This window comes from Poromitra crassiceps (assembly GCF_964638095.1).
Source record: "Poromitra crassiceps genome assembly, chromosome: 1".
NCBI classification, from domain to species: Eukaryota; Metazoa; Chordata; class Actinopteri; order Beryciformes; family Melamphaidae; genus Poromitra; species Poromitra crassiceps.
Window position 1 is genome coordinate 66,858,836 of NC_139623.1, and position 21,448 is coordinate 66,880,283.

Below are 21,448 nucleotides of genomic sequence, written 5' to 3' on the forward strand. Positions count from 1 at the left end.
GGAGGTCCGGACCTCCCCGTCCTCATAGCTAGTTACGGCCATGTCCTCACCTCCTCCATCACTGTCTGGTATGCTGCTGCCACTCTCAAAGACATCAACAGACTTCAGCGCATCATCCGCTGTGCTGAGAAGGTGATCGGATGCAACCTGCCATTCCTTCAGGACCTGCATGCAGCCAGGACACTGAAGCGGTCTGGCAAGATCATGGCTGACCCCTCCCACCCTGGCGACGAGCTCTTCAAAACACTCCCCCACGGCAAGAGACTGAGGTCTGCCAAGACCAGAACCTCTCGCCATAAGAACAGCTTCTTCCCAACTGTCGGCAGCCAAGTACAGCTGCTTCTTCTACCAGAACTCTATACCATTAGATTACTCTTGCTAACTTCATCGTGCACCGCTTAGACTGTAACGCATATTTAATGTAATGCCTATTTAACTCGGACTGTAAATTCACTGCCTATTTAACACCTATTTAACTCGGACTGTAAATTCATGTAAATGTATATTTTATGCCTACTGAACAACTTGTGTATTCAATTCAATTCAATTCAATTGAAAACTTTATTCGGGACACAGGTCAGGGGGGTCCATAGTACAACAGACATCATACAGAATATATAAATAAAGATATAGAGAGAGAGATTATAAGAAAAACACAGGTATTGCAGGTATTGCACCAAGGTCATTTTTAGGGGTGCTCCAAAAAATCGATTCTTGAAAGGATCGCGATTCTTAATGCCACGATTCCTGGATAGATTCCAAACTCCCAAGAACCGATTCTTCTTCGTATTGTAAAAAAAAACAAAAAAACAGTGCACCTGAACGCAACATGCAAGATACCGGCTGAACAAGTGTCCAAATGTTCATGTCATTCTGGCCAATACTCCACTTCTGTTATAACATTTCAGTCTGCAATATGGAATATCTTTCAATAATCGTTATGACTAAAAGGCTAAAAGTAATATCATGTGTAAGAAATGACTGTTCTACATTGAAGTAAAAATTTAAATAATTAACTTGTTGGTTTTGGATTTTTTTTAGCTTCAAGAGTGCATTTTTGTTCGTGTGACCCTCAACACAGGCTTTGAGAATCCCAGGCCACTTACTGATACTTACGCTTAAATTAACCCACTCATATTCTGGTTTATTTCAAGAAAAACATTTTGGCTAGTGGAAATTCGAATTGGCTGGTAACTTCTAGCAGCCATATTGGCAGGTGGTCAAAAAAGTTAATTTCAAGCCCTGCAGGGAGAGCAGGTGGTGATATAGGAGTGAGTGAGAAAAGGATCAAATATTGGTGGTTAAGACTGAATAATGACATCACAACTGTTAATTTAAAATGAGTTAATCCTCTAAACCTGACTTCAAATGCCCCAAATATTTTCGCGCCGGCGCCGTTCGGCCCCCAACCCTCAGCAAAATCTGGCCCTCTGGTGGCGAGGACATTTTTTTGTGGTCCTCTCTATCATCAATGTTCCTGGGTTACGGCATGACAATATTTGTTTGGCCCCCGGCAACAATCTAGGTTTCTCATGTGTCCCCCCATGAAAGATAATTGCCCACCCCTGGGCTAGCCGCTCGCAATCTTCAAAAAGACTGTTGACTATCTGGCTATCGTTATGCGTGCTGTCTGGTAGACCATTTATAAGTTAGCAGCCATGTGAATATGCAGCTATGGTTTCAACAATCTTTGCTTCATTTATCAAACTAATAGCAGCTAACGTTCGCTGGATCTACTCAACACCCAGTGTGTCTAACGTTTAGTAGTCTTTGGTCAGTGATTTTCACTGGAAGCATGCAGGGCACTTTTGTCTAACCTGATGCAGGTGTTTATTCAGAACACTGTCAGTGTCTGCCCACTGTCATCAGCCTGCCTTATGATGTTACACTGTGGGATACGTCCACCACATCAGCATTCTGATCATATAAAATAAACTATAGCACCTTTCTTAACAAGGTTACAAAGTGCTTGTACACCAGAATAAGCACACCAAAGACCAAATGTATAATAAGGCAAAACAATTATAAACAAGCACAGAATAATTAAAAAGGAAAGGTAAAATGACACATGAGAGATGAGAGAACTCCTTTATCTTCCTTCACCTCTCCTGGCTCTCCTGTGTGGTTCTGTGGGTAAAGCATGGTACTAATAATGCCAGTGTGAGCAGTTTGGATTCCCTCTGGGGCAGTCAGTAGTAGTGTTTTTTTTTTTAACTATTGGACTTTTACTTGGAATTTGTGTACTGTACTGCCACAGTGCCACCACCTCTTGCACATAAGAACTCTGGTTAATGTCTTCCCCCCAAAATCTATAAATCCTTCTCAAAGTCTACAGATCCCCCCCAGCCTATAAATCCATCTTATCCGAAGAACATAAGGGAGGAATTCCCCCCTAGTTTGCAAAATGAATTTAGGCCCTGACTGTAATACAGAAGTTGAATTTGAAGTTCAGCATTAATAAATTTGACCTTTTTTGTCTTAGATTTACCTTTGTGTGTTATTACAATATAAAACTACATAATTGAGAATCGATTCTAGACTCTGGAATCGAGAATCGTTGGAATCGAGAATCGATTCTGGAATCGGATCGTGACCGCAGGAATCGGAATCGGATCGGATCGTGGCTTAGCCGGATCAGAGCACCCCTAGTCATTTTACATACAGGCTAGACACTCCCCTCATCTTCAACTAACCTTCTCCTCCTCCTCCAGTGACTCGTTCCCACTCCCCTCATCTTCAACTAACCTCCTTCTCCTCCTCCTCCAGTGACTCGTTCCCACTCCCCTCATCTTCAACTAACCTCCTTCTCCTCCTCCAGTGACTCGTTCCCACTCCCCTCATCTTCAACTAACCTCCTTCTCCTCCTCCAGTGACTCTTTCCCACTCCCCTCATCTTCAACTAACCTCCTTCTCCTCCTCCAGTGACTTGTTCCCACTCCCCTCATCTTCAACTAACCTTCTCCTCCTCCAGTGACTCGTTCCTACTCCCCTCATCTTCAACTAACCTCCTCCTCCTCCAGTGACTCGTTCCCACTCCCCTCATCTTCAACTAACCTCCTTCTCCTCCTCCTCCAGTGACTCGTTCCCACTCCCCTCATCTTCAACTAACCTCCTTCTCCTCCTCCAGTGACTTGTTCCCACTCCCCTCATCTTCAACTAACCTTCTCCTCCTCCAGTGACTCGTTCCTACTCCCCTCATCTTCAACTAACCTCCTCCTCCTCCAGTGACTCGTTCCCACTCCCCTCATCTTCAACTAACCTTCTCCTCCTCCAGTGACTCGTTCCCACTCCCCTCATCTTCAACTAACCTCCTTCTCCTCCTCCAGTGACTCATTCCCACTCCCCTCATCTTCAACTAACCTCCTTCTCCTCCTCCAGTGACTTGTTCCCACTCCCCTCATCTTCAACTAACCTCCTCCTCCTCCTCCAGTGACTCGTTCCCACTCCCCTCATCTTCAACTAACCTCCTTCTCCTCCTCCTCCAGTGACTCGTTCCTACTGCCCTCATCTTCAACTAACCTTCTCCTCCTCCTCCAGTGGCTCGTTCCCACTCCCCTCATCTTCAACTAACCTCCTTCTCCTCCTCCAGTGGCTCCTTCCCACTCCCCTCATCTTCAACTAACCTCCTTCTCCTCCTCCAGTGACTTGTTCCCACTCCCCTCATCTTCAACTAACCTCCTTCTCCTCCTCCTCCAGTGACTCGTTCCCACTCCCCTCATCTTCGACTAACCTCCTTCTCCTCCTCCTCCAGTAACTCGTTCCCACTCCCCTCATCTTCAACTAACCTCCTTCTTCTCCTCCTCCTCCAGTGACTCGTTCCCACTCCCCTCATCTTCAACTAACCTCCTTCTCCTCCTCCTCCAGTGGCTCGTTCCCACTCCCCTCATCTACAACTAACCTCCTTCTCCTCCTCCAGTGGCTCCTTCCCACTCCCCTCATCTTCAACTAACCTCCTTCTCCTCCTCCAGTGACTTGTTCCCACTCCCCTCATCTTCAACTAACCTCCTTCTCCTCCTCCTCCAGTGACTCGTTCCCACTCCCCTCATGTTCAACTAACCTCCTTCTCCTCCTCCTCCAGTGACTCGTTCCCACTCCCCTCATCTTCAACTAACCTCCTTCTCCTCCTCCTCCAGTGACTCGTTCCCACTCCCCTCATCTTCAACTAACCTCCTTCTCCTCCTCCTCCAGTGACTCGTTCCCACTCCCCTCATCTTCAACTAACCTCCTTCTCCTCCTCCTCCAGTGACTCGTTCCCACTCCCCTCATCTTCAACTAACCTCCTTCTCCTCCTCCTCCAGTGACTCGTTCCCACTCCCCTCATCTTCAACTAACCTCCTTCTCCTCCTCCAGTGACTCATTCCCACTCCCCTCATCTTCAACTAACCTCCTTCTCCTCCTCCAGTGGCTCCTTCCCACTCCCCTCATCTTCAACTAACCTCCTTCTCCTCCTCCAGTGACTTGTTCCCACTCCCCTCATCTTCAACTAACCTCCTTCTCCTCCTCCAGTGACTTGTTCCCACTCCCCTCATCTTCAACTAACCTCCTTCTCCTCCTCCAGTGCCTCGTTCCCACTCCCCTCATCTTCAAAATCCTCACTGTAGTGTGGAGAGCCTGCAAATGTGGAGAGAAATACAGCATACAAATGTGGAGGAAGGGAGAGGGAAAGAGAGAGAGGAGGGAGGGAGATAGAGAGGGAGAGAGAGAGAGGAGGGAGAGAGAGAGAGGAGGGAGGGAGATAGAGAGGGAGAGAGAGATTAATTCAATTCAATTCAATTCAATTTATTGTTGTCCACAATGTGGAAATGTGTCTTCGGCTTCACAGGTTTGCTTGCACACATGAAAAGTACAGTACACACACAATACACAGCACAGGAAATGATAGGGTACATAATAAATATAAAAACATAGAACAAGACAACAGGACAACAGCACATTACAGACAGCGATAGCGGACATGGTTCTGATGTGGATGAGTCTGACGTTTATGAATTTAGCAGATTTATTGCATTTGGTATGAAAGATTGTTTGTAGATGTTCTTGGTTGCTGCAGGAACTCTGTCGTCTCCCGAGGGCAGTTTTGTGAACTCATTAAAAAGGGGATGTACAGGGTCACACACAATTTGTCTGGCTTTTCGTGCCACGCGTGTTTTATAAATACCGGTACATCCAAGTTGTTCTTGTTCTTTCCCAATCATTTTACTTGCCATGTTTGTAATTCGGGACAGTTTGTTTCTGTTCTTAGCTCCTAGATTCCCATACCATGTACACATGTCAAAGGTCAAAATACTTTCAATAAGGCTCCTGTAGACAGTCTCCAGAATAGCTTTGCTGATTTTGTATGAATCCAATTTCCTGATTAGATACAAACGCTGCATTGCTTTCTTAAAGATGTATTCTGTGTTGGCTGTGAAACTTAGATTGGAGTCAAAAAAGGTTCCTAAGTATTTAAACTCCTCTACTGTTTCAACAGGCTGGTCATCAATCAAAACAGATGTAAAATCTTGACCTGCGTTGCGGTGACTCGCAATGACCAGCTCCCTAGTTTTAGCTCCATTAATTAATTAATATAAAGGGCACTGTCTTCACACCATTTAATAAGTTCTTCAATGTGGTGGAAGTATGTAGATTCATTAACTGTGTCCCCTGCCTTCATAAGGCCAACTAACACCATATCATCAGCATATTTATAGCTCTTACCTGGAGAGTTCCTGTCAGTCTCCATGACTCTGCCTTCCCTTTGATCATCCTCGCTGTGCACCGCTGCTTTCCTGGAGAGAGTAAATCCATCCTCATTATTACAGATGTAACACTGACCTCCAAAGGTAGCACTGGGTATTCAGAATCAGAATCAGAATCAGAAAGACTTTAATTATCCCCGGTGGGAAATTGGGACAAGTTGCAGTTGCTCGCACTCAGGCATGAATATCCACGTAACACAACACAGCATAACACAGTATCACACAGTATCTCCCTACACGTAAAAAACTGTCAATACAATAAAATACAATAAAATAAAAGTAGAATAGAATAAAATAAAAAAGGTGCTTACTGGAATTAAATTAAATCAAATTGCACATTACGTGTGACGAACAAATGGCCATACCTGAGGGTGGTTGTGCCCATGGTGGAACTCGTGGAATCCAGCTCTCTGTTCAACTTGGAGTAATCTATAGTGGACGAAGCCCCGGCCTCCAGCTGTGCAAAGAACCTGGCCTTCTCTTCTTCCTCCTCCAGAGTGTCCACACCCAGACTGTCCATGGTCACTGCTGGCCCTGAGCCCACTGCCAAGTCTGCATTCACATCCAGAAACCAGCACACACATAGAAAGCACAAATAGAACACCGATGAACTGAAAAAATATAAAATCTCGGTGTGTGTGCATATTCATGGGAATCAAATAAAAAAATACAACCTGGACCTTATTTCCAGCTCTATTTATGCTTTATAGCTCACCCTGACCAGAAATGTTTGAAAACGATACACTATAAAGCTAGAACGCACCGTGCAACGGCCTGGAACAGAGGCCGTAGGGGCACCTGCAAAGCAGGTATTTACTGTACTGTACATCCTGCTTATTTTCTGCATTGCACCGGCTCATGTCCTTATTATATCATAGAGACAATGAGAACATGAAGGCTGTGTTGATCTTGCTGCAGCAGCGTGTTTGTTCAGCCATATTATACTTTTTTCAACCTTTATCATGGGATCCTATGGAGCCAGCCTAGAGTGTGCGATGTGACAATCCACTCTACCAGACTTTACAGGCTGCACTTCTTTTACTCAATTTGCATATTTTAAAACATCAGCTACTTCTGCTCTCACTCACAATGTCAAAATATAAGCGATGCGATGTATAGTTTTTGAGATTTAACATTTGTTTGTGTTTCAATTTATTTCCAATTGAGCAGCAAATAAAGGGCATCTTGTTTCTAATTGGTCCTCATGATGGCGCCGTAACAGTGATTGTGATTTCAACAGAAATCTGAACAGGCAGGGTACAACTTCTCTAAATCACAGCATATGTGATTGATCAATTGTATGATAATATGTAGTCAGTGGCAGTCCATAGCACTGTTCTGTTCTCCCAGACTCACCCTCTGGCGCTATACTGTCTCTGCTGAGGATGGCTTCCAGCCCTTCTTCCTCATGCAAGTCCTCACCTCCTGGGTCCTCCTCGTCCTCCTCTTGGATTGGCTGGGCCCTCCTCAAAGACTTCCTGAAAGTCTTGGCGGATCCTGGCGTTCCTGGACAGAGACGGCGTGTTTTACAGTAGAACATTGGTTCCCTAAATGTGCCCCCCCCCCCCCCCCACGGACCACCAGTTGCCCGCGGGGCTCCGCCCGGTGGACAATATATACAGACAACAGTTTTTACATATACACAATAACCCTGGGAAATATCGCGATATTTTGGAAATATCATGATTTTGAACATTTGCTTTCAAAGGCTGTAGCGGGCTCAGTTTTAAAGCCAGAGTGAAGTTCCCCATATCAATCATATGAAACTAGAAGACCTAAGGAATCGATTGGTACTGTCACAGGTCATTACATGTGGACCCCTGATTAATTGGTATGACGTAAGGTTGTCATTCAGGAAGTGGGAGTGGATTTGAGTAGGATATAATGTGGCAGAAAGTTGCGGATCCTCGGGCATTTTCCTCTGCCAGTGTGATCACGGAAGCCATATTCTCTCAGTCGCACCTGTTTTCTACTTTCCCTTAATCCCCCTGTTTTGGAGAGATTTTGTTCAGCATCAAAGCCAATACACAGAGGCTAACCCTGACCTCTGACCCCCTGACTCGCCTCTAGACCTCAGCTTGAGCTGGCCAAGTGACGTGATCTGCACAGCCCGACCTGCTGTTTGTGGCTGAGCGGCGCTAGGTGAGTCCATTCCCTATTTTGATACCTTCCTAAATGACAACCTTTTTTGCTTGGCTGGTTCTGTCGTTGTTGTTGCGGGTCTGGTTCATTTTAGACACGAGCCTAATTCTATTGTTGAGAACCGACCCTTCACAGTACCAACCATGTCATGCTAGCATGTCGGGAAGGTGGCTAAATAACACTCCAAATTTTGGCTAAATTTTGGTGAGGGAAAAAATATTTTCAAAGTGGTCCTCTTTTTCACAGCCTAATGTTGGCAGGTAGGGGTGTGTGTGTGTGTGTGTGTGTGTGTGTGTGTGTGTGTGTGTGTGTGTGTGTGTGTGTGTGTTTTGAACCAATAGCCTTATGTTATTTAGCCTTTCTGATGCTATTGCATGGTTAAATCAGCAATTTTTTATTTAATAGGGGAAACATGTTGGTATCTGCAGTAGAAGTGTATTATACCACGATCTCTCAAATTAACACAGTTTCTCTTCGTCGCTCCGTCCCCTCACGCTGCCCTCGTCCACCCCTCAAAACGTTAAACACCAACCTCATTGAGATTAAATCTACTCTTGGTGTCGAATGCTCTAAATTAACTAACACTGATGATAAACCTATTCGATTTGGATTCATTAATATCACATCAATCACCAATAAAGCCCTCCTGGTCAATGACTTAATCATTGAACATAATATTGACGTTATGGGATTATGCGAAACCTGGCTAAAACCGGACGTTGTTCTTCCACTCATTGAAGCCTTCCCCCCTAACTTTGACAATTCGCATGTTGCCAGAATGTCAAGAAATGGTGGGGGCGTTGGCCTAATTTATAACTCAAATCTAGGTCTTTTGCAGGATCAAAAGTATAAACTCTTATCTTGTGAGATACTTACTATGAGACACTCTAATATAGCTGGCCTCGGAGCCTTCTACCTAGTTATGCTTTACCGCCCACCTGGGCCCTATTCATCTTTTCTTGATGAATTTTCCAATTTTCTCTCTGACCTCGTAACCCGCACGGATAATATTCTTATCATTGGCGATTTCAATATTCATGTTAACTGTAAAGCTGACCCACTCTGCAAAGCCTTTCTATCTTTAGTCGACACCCTTGGCTTTGCTCAGCTGGTTCATGAACAAACGCATTCTAACGGCAACACGCTTGATCTCGTCCTCGCTCGTGGGATTAACGTCTCAGATCTGTCAGTCATGATATACCCTCCAGCACTCTCAGATCATTATCTCATTAAATTTAAAATAGACCTGCCCCTCCGGCAATCAAACCTAGCCGATACCTATACCTCCCGGCGTATCGATAGTTCTACTCCCACTGAACTCGCTGATTTGTTATCGGGCCCGCTTTCCTCTCTCCCAGAGCGGATCGACTCCATTAATGAATTCACAAATCAATTTAACTCTATCCTACTCGCCTCGCTTGATTCTATCGCACCTTTACGTACTAAAATCCGTCGCCCTAAAAAACCCTCGCCTTGGTATACTGACGATACACGCGCACAAAAACTAATATGCAGAAAACTAGAACGTAAATGGTGATCATCCAAGCTTGAAGTCTATCGACTAGCTTGGAGTGATAGCCTATTAAAATACAAATGTATGCTCTCCGCTGCTAGAGCCTCCTACCTATCAGATCTTATTAACACTAATAAAAATAATCCTAAATTTCTATTTGACACGGTCGCAAATCTTACTCGCAAACCCTCCCCCAATACAAACTCTCCATTTACAGCTAATGACTTCCTTGACTTCTTTAACCGCAAAATTATCTGTATTAGAGATGAAATTAGCAACTCTCTATTACTCACAAAGGGTGCTAACCCCTCTCCTAGCCCTGTCCTTAGAACCTTAGACGAGAGTATTATACTCTCGAATTTTGAGACTATTTCTCTAAATGCACTTTCAAAAATTGTACTTTCATCTAAATCCACAACCTGTTTATTCGACCCTCTCCCTGCAAAGTTGATTAAGGAACTCCTTCCAATATTAGGCCCCCCCTTACTTAACATTATCAATAGCTCCCTCTCCTCTGGCATTGTCCCTGCCTCCTTCAAATCTGCTGTAATCAAACCTCTACTCAAAAAGCCAAATCTTGATCCTGAGGTTCTTAACAACTTCAGACCAATCTCAAATCTCCCCTTCCTCTCTAAAGTTCTTGAAAAAGTAGTCTCGACCCAATTAACTGACTACCTCTCGCATAATAAACTTCTCGATCCCTTTCAATCTGGTTTTAGATCACTCCATAGTACTGAAACTGCTCTTACAAAAGTAACCAATGACCTCCTCCTCGCGTCCGACTCTAATTTCTCCTCTCTTCTCATATTATTAGATTTAAGCGCAGCCTTCGATACAATCGATCATAAGATCCTCCTAGACCGCTTATCTAACTACGTAGGTATCCGGGGCACTGCCCTATCCTGGCTAAAGTCATATTTGTCTGATAGGACATATTGTGTCTCATATAAAAATATTATGTCCACATTCTCCTCAGTGAAGTTTGGTGTACCGCAGGGATCAGTCCTGGGTCCCTTACTCTTTGGTGTTTACTTACTGCCTCTCGGCGAAATTTTCCGTAGATATGGCATTACCTTCCACTGTTACGCCGATGATACCCAAATTTATATACCAATTAGACCAGATGATCGCTCTAAACTCGCTAATCTTGAATCCTGCTTAATCGCTGTTACAGATTGGATGTCAAATAATTTCTTACGACTAAACGCCAACAAAACTGAACTACTAGTTGTTGGCCCAAAAACCCAACTTCCATTTCTCACTGATCTTAGTCTGAACATTGAGAACTGCATAATTACTCCAAACTCAAAGGTGAAAAACCTAGGTGTTACCTTTGATCCTACTCTGTCATTCGATGCTCACATTAAGGATATCACTAAAATAGCCTTCTTTCATCTTCGCAATATCTCAAAGATCCGTCCCTTGCTAAATGCAACGGATGCCGAAACCTTAATACACGCCTTTGTTTCATCTAGACTCGACTACTGTAATGTCTTATTCTCTGGCCTTCCACTTTGTAGCACAAATAAATTACAACTCGTGCAAAACGCCGCTGCTAGAATTCTAACTAGAACTAAGAAGTTTGATCATATAACTCCGGTCTTAATCTCCCTCCACTGGCTCCCAATTCAGGCCAGATCAGACTTTAAGGTGCTTCTGTTAACCTATAAATCTTTGCACGGGCTCGCACCCCCGTACTTATCTGAGCTAATCATTCCTTATGTTCCCACGCGTACTCTCCGCTCACAGGACGGTAATTATCTTACCGTCCCTAAAATTAAGAAAAAATCAGCAGCAACTCTGTCAGTTAGGGAAGCTGGCTCCATTGAAATCTTCAAAACTAGACTCAAAACCCATTTATTCTCCCAATCATTTGGTTGTGCTTGATGGTTATGTCTGATGATGTCACTCTCTAGAAATATTTATTAGCTCTTGAGTACATACAATCCTGAATTGCTGAGCGGGCTGTCTCAAGCCAGCAATATCAGTATAAACTTAGACTTGACCTAATTTAATAATATGGCATCAGTCGACCCAGTAGCTTAGATAGAAAATCTAATAGCTGGTGAATAAAATTAGTCCTGAACTGCTGAGCGGGCTATCACAAGCCAGCAGTATCAGTATAAACTTAGACTTGACCTAATTTAATAATATGGCATCAGCCGATCCAGTAGCTCAGATATAAAATCAAATAGCTGGTGAATAAACTTAGTCCTGAACTGCTGAGCGGGCTATCTCAAGCCAGCAGTATCAGTATAAACTTAGACTTGACCTAATTTAATAATATGGCATCAGCCGATCCAGTAGCTCGGATATAAAATCAAATAGCTGGTGAATAAACTTAGTCCTGAACTGCTGAGCGGGCTATCTCAAGCCAGCAGTATCAGTATAAACTTAGACTTGACCTAATTTAATAATATGGCATCAGCCGATCCAGTAGCTCAGATATAAAATCAAATAGCTGGTGAATAAACTTAGTCCTGAACTGCTGAGAGGGCTATCTCAAGCCAGCAGTATCAGTATAAACTTAGACTTGACCTAATTTAATAATATGGCATCAGCCGATCCAGTAGCTCGGATATAAAATCAAATAGCTGGTGAATAAACTTAGTCCTGAACTGCTGAGCGGGCTATCTCAAGCCAGCAGTATCAGTATAAACTTAGACTTGACCTAATTTAATAATATGGCATCAGCCGATCCAGTAGCTCAGATATAAAATCAAATAGCTGGTGAATAAACTTAGTCCTGAACTGCTGAGCGGGCTATCTCAAGCCAGCAGTATCAGTATAAACTTAGACTTGACCTAATTTAATAATATGGCATCAGCCGATCCAGTAGCTCAGATAGAAAATCTAATAGCTGGTGAATAAACTTAGTCCTGAACTGCTGAGCGGGCTATCACAAGCCAGCAGTATCAGTCTAAAGTTAGACCTAGACTACCTAGACCTGAATTAGCAGTATAGTATTAGTCATCCTAAATAATCCTAATAAATTTTGATTTGACCTAATTTTACTGTTGTCTATAAAGTTAGTTCCACCTCTGTGCAGATTCCCCCGCTCTCTTCTCTCTCTCCCCCTCAGGTGTCCTTCATTGGCCTGACGTACACCCCCGCCGCTGCAGCCCTAGGTCCGGCCGTCATCGCCCTAGCCACCTGTCGTCACTCTAGGCCATCTACCCACTACTCCTTCTATTGTCTGACACCCCGGGCTCATCACCACCACCGACCCCTATCCTCATCATCCTGGTCACCTGCCTGCCTAAGGGAAGGGGGGGGACGCCCCCCTTCCCCCCCCCCCCTCCGGCCTCATCATCACCTCCAACTCCTATCCTCCCCTCCGACTCCTATCCTCCCCTCCCCTCCTCTTAATCCATGTCACCAACGCGGACTCATGGATTCCTCAGATCATCCTCATGGAACTCCCAATCTTGGTACCCCTTTTTTTTTCACCTAGCTAATTAGCTAGTATTCTCTAAACCTACGAACACTTAAAGGTCCCATTCCGTGCAAAAGCTGTTTTTACTTGTAAATGCATATATACTGCTGTCAGCCCTCCCTGTAATGAGTGGTCACACGCTCAGAACTGCCACAGTTGGATTTGTCCCTATCCAGCGTCCCTCTGCAGTCTCCTCCAAGCCACACCCCCAAACGCTTCGTTTGCCCAGAGGGGAATCTGGGGGAATCGGGACGTCACTAGCTTCCTCCTGCATACTGCGCGGGTCTCTCTCACACAAGCTACCTGCACCATTTAGTCTATAGCCACAAAATTAACACTTCTAGCTGGAGCGACGCCAACTGTACGTGATCCAGCAACTGCAGAGGTGCATTCGGTAAGTCTAGGCATTTTGAGATGTCCTCTTTAGCGTAGTACCGTTTAGTTAACGATAACTCGCAACCTAGCGTGCTGGTCCACAGACGCTAATCTGATTGGCCGCTGGGAGCCTGGGGCGGGCTCTCCCTCAGCGGCCAATGGGAACTGTTAGTTCTGAATATATTATAGAAACAAGCCGTTCTTGGGAAGCAACCAGAAGAGGGAGTGAGAACTCCGTCACAACAAACGGGTTTGCTATATTTTCGACAGATTAATCCAGAATCATGTTTTATGGACCAGAGACACACGTTTTTAAGAGGTTACAGCTGCACGAATTGGGACCTTTAAAGACTACATTTTCTATTTCTTTTTGGACTCTACTTTTTACATTTTCAACTCCCTTCCCTGATCTTAGGATAATTTAAAAACTACATTTTTATATCCCTTCTGTTGGACTCCTTTTTACATTTTCAATTTTCTGTTCTTTTGTCAATTTTATTTCCATAATAAACCATTTACAGAGTTTCATTATCGGAAAACTCTGTGCATGGTTTAGCCCGGCATCTCTCGGCCCATCTCGGAGGGGAGTCCCCGGATGGGGGTCCATTGCTGTGGCCTGGGTGGGCCCAGCCCCCGCGTGGCCTGCTCTCTCAGTTCCCAGTCACTAGCTGGGGGCGGGTCTGGGAGCGGGTCGCGTGGGGGATGGGTTTACCCGGGCTACCATTGCTGGGCCCCTATAGCACAACGACCTCACAAGGTTCCTCCTCAGCCAAGTCACTGAGGCAATCCATGTGGCGATCCATGGGTGGATTGCCACCATATGGTGGAAAGGTTTTCTTGCGTTTACTGGGGGTGAGGGGACGCCGCTGTGTCCCGGCCTGGCCTTCCCTCCCACGCCTTATGTGGGCGGGGGCCAGGGCGGGGGGCATCGGTGCTCTTCATCACTGGTCGAGGGCTGCCGGTTGGTTTAGAACAGCTTAGGTAGGCGATAGATTAGCTACAGCCTAAGGCTGACCTGTTATAGTGTTCAGGCAAAGATCAGACTAGAGCAGAGTAGGATAGGCCCGATTAGGCTGTAGATTAGCTAGATACTATGTCCCAGTTAGCTCTGGTTAATGCTTAGAGTAGTCAGTTGTCTGATCTTCTCCCCCCCCCTCTCTTTCTCTTTCCCCCTTCCCCCGCTCCTTCCCTTCTTCCCCCTTCCTGTTCTCCCCTCTCCCACACTTCCCCCCCACCTCCTCTCTCTCCATGCTCTTTCCTCCCCCACATCCCACCACCCCCCCCCCTCCCTTCTCCTGCTCTCTCCTCCTTCTCCCCCCCTCTGCTCCTTCTCCTTCTCCTCTTCTCCCCTATTTTCCCGAATCCCTGCCACTTCCTGCTCTCCCCTCTCTCACATTCCCCCTGCTCTCCTTCCCCTGCACCCTCCCACCTCTCCTTCTCTGTTCTCTCCTCCTCTCTGTCCTCTCCCCTCTCTCACATTCCCCCTGCTCTCCTTCCCCTGCACCCTCCCACCTCTCCCTCTCTGCTCTCTCCTCCTCTCTGTCCTCTCCCCTCTCTCACATTCCCCCTGCTCTCCTTCCCCTGCACCCTCCCACCTCTCCTTCTCTGTTCTCTCCTCCTCTCTGTCCTCTCCCCTCTCTCACATTCCCCCTGCTCTCCTTCCCCTGCACCCTCCCACCTCTCCTTCTCTGTTCTCTCCTCCTCCACATTTCCCATTTTCTCCCCACCCTCGCCCTAATCCGGGCCCGTATCCTACTCCCTCCCCTCCCCCAACCCTAGACCCTACCTCCACCCTGGCTCTCCCTCCCCTGCACCCTCATCTCTCCTTCTCTGTTCCCTCCTCCTCCACATTTCCCATTTTCTCCCCACCTCCTCCCTCTCACATTCCCCCTGCTCTCCCTCCCCTGCACCCTCCCACCTCTCCTTCTCTGTTCTCTCCTCCTCTCTGTCCTCTCCCCTCTCTCACATTCCCCCTGCTCTCCTTCCCCTGCACCCTCCCACCTCTCCTTCTCTGTTCTCTCCTCCTCCACATTTCCCATTTTCTCCCCACCCTCGCCCTAATCCGGGCCCGTATTCTACTCCCTCCCCTCCCCCAACCCTAGACCCTACCTCTACCCTGGCTCTCCCTCCCCTGCACCCTCCCATCTCTCCTTCTCTGTTCCCTCCTTCTCCACATTTCCCATTTTCTCCCCACCTCCTCTCTCTCACATTCCCCCTGCTCTCCCTCCCCTGCACCCTCCCACCTCTCCTTCTCTGTCCTCTCCCCTCTCTCACATTCCCCCTGCTCTCCTTCCCCTGCACCCTCCCACCTCTCCTTCTCTGTTCTCTCCTCCTCTCTGTCCTCTCCTCCCTCTCACATTCCCCCTGCTCTCCCTCCCCTGCACCCTCCCACCTCTCCTTCTCTGTTCTCTCCTCCTCCACATTTCCCATTTTCTCTCCACCCTCGCCCTAATCCGGGCCCATATATACTCCCTCCCCTCCCCCAACCCTAGACCCTACCTCTACCCTGGCTCTCCCTCCCCTGCACCCTCATCTCTCCTCCTCTGTTCTCTCCTCTTCCACATTTCCTATTTTCTCCCCACCTCCCCCCTCTCCTCCCTCACATCCCCCCGCTCTCCCTCCCTCCTCCACTCTCCTGCTTTCTCCTCTCCTGCTCCCCCCCTTCCCCTCTCCTGCTCTCTCCTCTTGCTCCTTCCCCACCTCCTATACCCTCCAACATCTCCCATTCCCTCCTCACCCCATCACTCTCTCACATTCCCCCTGCTCTTCTCCCTTCTCCTGCTCTCTCCTCTGCTCTCTCTTCATTTCTATATTTTCTATATTATCAATTGTTCAAATGTTATCTTTATTCTGTATATTCTTGTTACTGTTGTGTCAGCTAGAATCAGCTAGACATACTTTCTGTGAAGCCCTCTGAGACATGCTTGTGAATTAGGGCTATATAAATAAACTTGACTTGACTTGACTTGAAGTGGTCCTTCGGAAAATTTGTTTGGTACATAGTGGTTGGTTTGGTACATAGTGGTACTTGGTCTGAACAGTTTGGGAAGCCCTGTTTTAGAACATTGGTGGAGTAAAGCTCAAAGATCTGTTTTAGAACATTGGTGGAGTAAAGCTCAAAGATCTGTTTTAGAACATTGGTGGAGTAAAGCTCAAAGATCTGTTTTAGAACATTGGTGGAGTAAAGCTCAAATATCTGTTTTAGAACATCGGTGGAGTAAAGCTCAAAGATCTGTTTTAGAACATTGGTGGAGTAAAGCTCAAATATCTGTTTTAGAACATTGGTGGAGTAAAGCTCAAAGATCTGTTTTAGAACATCAGTGGAGTAAAGCTCAAAGATCTGTTTTAGAACATCGGTGGAGTAAAGCTCAAAGATCTGTTTTAGAACATCAGTTGAGTAAGCTCAAAGTTCTGTTTTAGAACATCGGTGGAGTAAAGCTCAAATATCTGTTTTAGAACATCAGTGGAGTAAGCTCAAAGATCTGTTTTAGAACATTGGTGGAGTAAAGCTCAAAGATCTGTTTTAGAACATCAGTGGAGTAAAGCTCAAAGATCTGTTTTAGAACATTGGTGGAGTAAAGCTCAAATATCTGTTTTAGAACATCAGTTGAGTAAGCTCAAAGATCTGTTTTAGAACATCGGTGGAGTAAGCGCGCGTAAGCTGCGCATCTTTTAACTGGCACACGGAAGCATGAGCACATTTCCCCCATTTTAGCCTCACTCCACTGGCTGTCCGTGCATTTTAGAATTAATTTTAAAGTTCTTTTATTTGCTGTTAAAGCCCTAAACGGACTCGCACCCCCCCCCCCCCCCTACCTCTCTGAGCTGCTGCACGTTCACGCACCTTCCCGCTCCCTCAGGTCAGCTGACCAGCTGCTCCTGGCAGTGCCTAAAACCAGGCGTAAACTCAGAGGGGATCGCGCCTTCTCTGCAGTGGCTCCGAAACTATGGAACGGCCTACCGCTGCAGATTAGGCAGGCCTCCTCACTGTCCCACTTTAAAGGCCTCCTCAAAACACACTTTTTCTCCTTGGCATTCACTGCCATGTAGGATGCTGATTTTATGACCCATGAGTTGCTTTTATGTTTTTATGCATTCTATTATTTTATACTTTTTATTTTTATTTTGTTTTTTATGCATTTTATTGATTTTGCTTTTATATATTTTACGTAACGTATTTTATTTTGTTTATTCATTTTATTGATTTTATCTGATTTTATTGATTTATTGTTTTTAGCTGATTGCTCTTCAGTACTCCGTACAGCACTTTGGTCATCCTCTGGTTGTTTTAAAGCGCTTTATAAATAAAGTTGGATTGGATTGGATTGGAAGCTCAAAGATCTGTTTTAGAACATCAGTGGAGTAAGCTCAAAGATCTGTTTTAGAACATTGGTGGAGTAAAGCTCAAAGATCTGTTTTAGAACATCGGTGGAGTAAAGCTCAAAGATCTGTTTTAGAACATTGGTGGAGTAAAGCTCAAAGATCTGTTTTAGAACATCGGTGGAGTAAAGCTCAAAGATCTGTTTTAGAACATCGGTGGAGTAAAGCTCAAAGATCTGTTTTAGAACATTGGTGGAGTAAAGCTCAAAGATCTGTTTTAGAACATCAGTGGAGTAAAGTAGAGCCCGACCGATATTATCGGCCCGCCGATATTGGCGATTACCGATATATCGGTAATATTTGGCGCCGATTTTTATTTTTTATTTTTTTATATATACAGTATATATAAGTTATAGACAGCATGGACAGCATGTTGTGTATATTTGATATTTTTTCTTAACTATTTGTTCTATTGTGTTTTTGTATTTCTAGTTATTTATAATTATTAAATTCCCAGTTAAGTTTACTGTTTCATTGCATTGAGTTTATTAATAAGCTGTAAAATATCCTGCCTACATCACATATTTCAATTCATGTCAACTCAATCATATCTTTGTCAAGTGTTTGATATTTGAGGGTTGCTGATGTGGTGCCTCCTCTGGTCGTTAAGGGCGCCTGTTCGGAGGGAGGGGAACTCGTTGGAATAGCGTGATCCTCCCACGTGCTATGTCCTACCAGTGAAGCTTCCCTGTCAGGTGAAAAGAAGCGGCTGGCTAACTGCCCATGTGGAAGCATGGAGCCAGTTTTCGGCTCTCCCCAGATCGGCAGAGGGTGGAGCAGCAACCAGGATAAATAAATAAAAAATTAGCACTAATGGGGGATTAGCACTAATGGGGGATAAACATTTGATTTAAGAAAAAAAAAAAAAAAAATATCGGCCGATATTATCGGTATCGGTAATTCTTTATTCCCTAAAATCGGTATCGGTATTAGGGCTGGGCGATATATTGAATATACTCGATGTATCGCGGCTTGTGCCACGTGAGATGTAGAAATTACTATATCGCGAACATTCGAGTATAATTGTCACGCATTGTTTATAACTTAAGCCGCCGGCATGACTCGCTTCACGTTTCCTCTTGTCACACTCAAAAGGGAGGGGGAATCACATGGATACGTCAAACCGCGTCACACACCCGTCCCCAGCAACCAACGCAAGCAGAATGGCGAAACATGGCCGCCTCCAGACAGTGTGGCTGACTGTTTCAAATTATAACAAAACAACCACTATTGCAATTTGCAATACATGTCCCGCAAGGTTTCTGAGATTAGGGGAAAGTCTGAGCTGGCGTTACGCTAAACCAAACGTGGGGAGGAGTTGCGGATTTGTTTGGCGTTAACGTTAGCTGTTGTGTGGTGGCTAACGTGGTCGCTAGCTGGTTGTGGCTACCTAGTAGTTCAGCAGGCGTGCGGTCCACAAGCTTTTTGTGACCAAAATCCCCGCATTTAAAGCACTTCATACTCCCAGAGCTTGCGTAAACCATAGAGAACCTCATGCATTACTCAAAATGAAACGTCCAGGGTTTGTGTCTCCAAAAGCAACCGCTAACGTTACATGCAAGGTAACGTGAAGCTAACGTAGCTAGCAGCTAGCTACGTTACCTTGCATGTAACGTTAGCGTTGCTTTTGGAGACACAAACCGTGGGCGTTTCATAAAAGTCAACATCACATTGGCTCACTCAACTCACTCATTGTCTTTTCTTTAATCTAGAGGCATCATTTTTCAGTCAAAAGTGAGACGACACAGATATGATGGCGTATAGTGAGGCTTTCCATGCCTCACTATAGAACTGGCCCTAATGCAAAATTCAGACCGCTTATATGTTGCCATCATGCCAATACGAGTCTAAATTGCCTTTTATGTTTTATCTGCAGACTAAGCAGCTAGGCTTTCGGTTCTATAAAAGCCATTATTTTTTGTATTGACTATTGAGTGATACACTTTACTAAAACAATCATATTATATCACAATAGTGATGTCAGATTTGCTTAGGTCAGAGCTATGGAATATTAAATCATCCATCTTTGCTCACAACATCTGCCCTTTCTTTCTTCTTCTTTTTTACCCCAGGTGTGCATAAAATACAGGTTAAGAACTTATGGAAAAGTCATGGAAATCCATTGGTCAAAATGTGTATGAACCCTGAAGGGTTAAATTGAGCATTTATGAGAGATTTCAAAAATATCGAGATATATATCGCGTATCGCGATATAGCCGAAAAACATCGCGATATTCTTTAGAGGCCATATCGCCCAGCCCTAATCGGTATCGGTTTCAAAAATCTCATATCGGTCGGGCTCTAGAGTAAAGCTCAAAGATCTGTTTTAGAACATCAGTGGAGTAAAGCTCAAAGATCTGTTTTAGAACATTGGTGGAGTAAAGCTCAAAGATCTGTTTTAGAACATTGGTGGAGTAAAGCTCAAAGATCTGTTTTAGAACATTGGTGGAGTAAAGCTCAAAGATCTGTTTTAGAACATCAGTGGAGTAAAGCTCAAAGATCTGTTTTAGAACATCAGTGGAGTAAAGCTCAAAGATCTGTTTTAGAACATCGGTGGAGTAAGCGCGCGTAAGCTGCGCGTCTTTTAACTGGCACACGGAAGCATGAGCACATTTCCCCCATTTTAGCCCTAAACGGCCTCGTTCACGCACCTTCCCGCTCCCTCAGGTCTAGCTGGCTGCTAGCTGGCCGCTAGCTGCTCTGGTATGCTTAAACTCGATGTACTTCGGTGATATTTTAATTCCGTTTTACACAAGGTGCAAACTACTGTTGACTTGTCCACTGTGCCATTTGGGAGTTTCTTAAAGTAAAATGAGCCATTTAGAAGTGTATTGCTGTCTTTCTCTTCCATGCCTGCACAGGCAGGAGACAGGAAACCGCTGCGACCGGCTTGACTACAAGTACGGGTGCGACGAAGGGACAAAATAGCGGCATGCGATTAACGCGATTAAAAAAAAATAGCGCGTTATGGTCGGCCCTTAACACCTTAAGTGCCATAGCCGAAATAATTCGTCTTACATAATCCAACGCTTAAGTGCCAGAGCCGAGTTTACTCGTCTTACATAAACATTTTTTTTTTTTTGACGGTGGGACATCAATCAACAACTTTTACATCTTTGAGATCACTATTGGAGCAAGATAATGTGTATAATCTATTTTACCGACCCACTAAGTGTTGACAGTGCTCCCCCAGACGACCGAAATCAAAGAAAAAACTGCCGCGGGACCAAGCCGTTCAAGGAAATGCCGTGGCGATTTTACAGTAAATCCATTCAAGACTTGTCTTGCCTGAGAGCGGCCGCGCACCGGCAGCAGCACACAGAGAGCGGAGAGCGATTTGCAAAATAGATCATAGGTGAAACACACTTTGAAACACCTCAGAAAGGCCAGAATCAACATCTGCCCATCGCCCACGCATTCCCCGGCCCATCTTGACTCGCACAAGGAGCGTCTGCACGCAGGCAAGCAGGCAGGCAGGCACACAGGCAGGCAGCAGCAAAAGCGCTTCTGACACGCCCGCTGTACAGCCAGGAGGAGAAGACACACGGAGGGAGGAGTTTGAATGAGAGGGGTGTTTCCTGTTGTTATGGAGGAAATTACTGTTCAAAACTATTGTTTAGAATGTCTGACGGTCTTACTGATGCCAAAAATGAATGGTTAAAGTGACTGTTTCACAAAAAGCCATTTATCTCTGAATAAATTTCCAGACGCTGAAACCATGCTGTACTCAACGGCTAATATCTACATAACTACTAACTCTGCAAACTAACTCTTTTAGACAGAGAAAGCACACATTCTATTAGTTATTTTTAGATGATTGGTGTTCATGAATTCTTAACAGAAAAGAATCCTCGGCTGTCTCTA

General features: G+C 45.1%; 1 protein-coding gene across 1 annotated transcript in view; it reads right to left on the reverse strand.

Annotated features, from left to right (window-relative positions):
* The window catches only part of cep162 (centrosomal protein 162), a 63,794-nt gene that overhangs the window by 36,402 nt on the left and 5,944 nt on the right, over positions 1 to 21,448 (reverse strand). Inside the window, exons 4-7 of the mRNA XM_083652751.1 lie at positions 7,095 to 7,244; positions 6,104 to 6,290; positions 5,698 to 5,768; positions 4,541 to 4,611 (exon numbers count right to left, since the gene is read on the reverse strand). Of these exons, the coding sequence (XP_083508877.1) occupies positions 4,541 to 4,611; positions 5,698 to 5,768; positions 6,104 to 6,290; positions 7,095 to 7,244 (479 nt within the window). The remainder of the gene's footprint in view (positions 1 to 4,540; positions 4,612 to 5,697; positions 5,769 to 6,103; positions 6,291 to 7,094; positions 7,245 to 21,448) is intronic.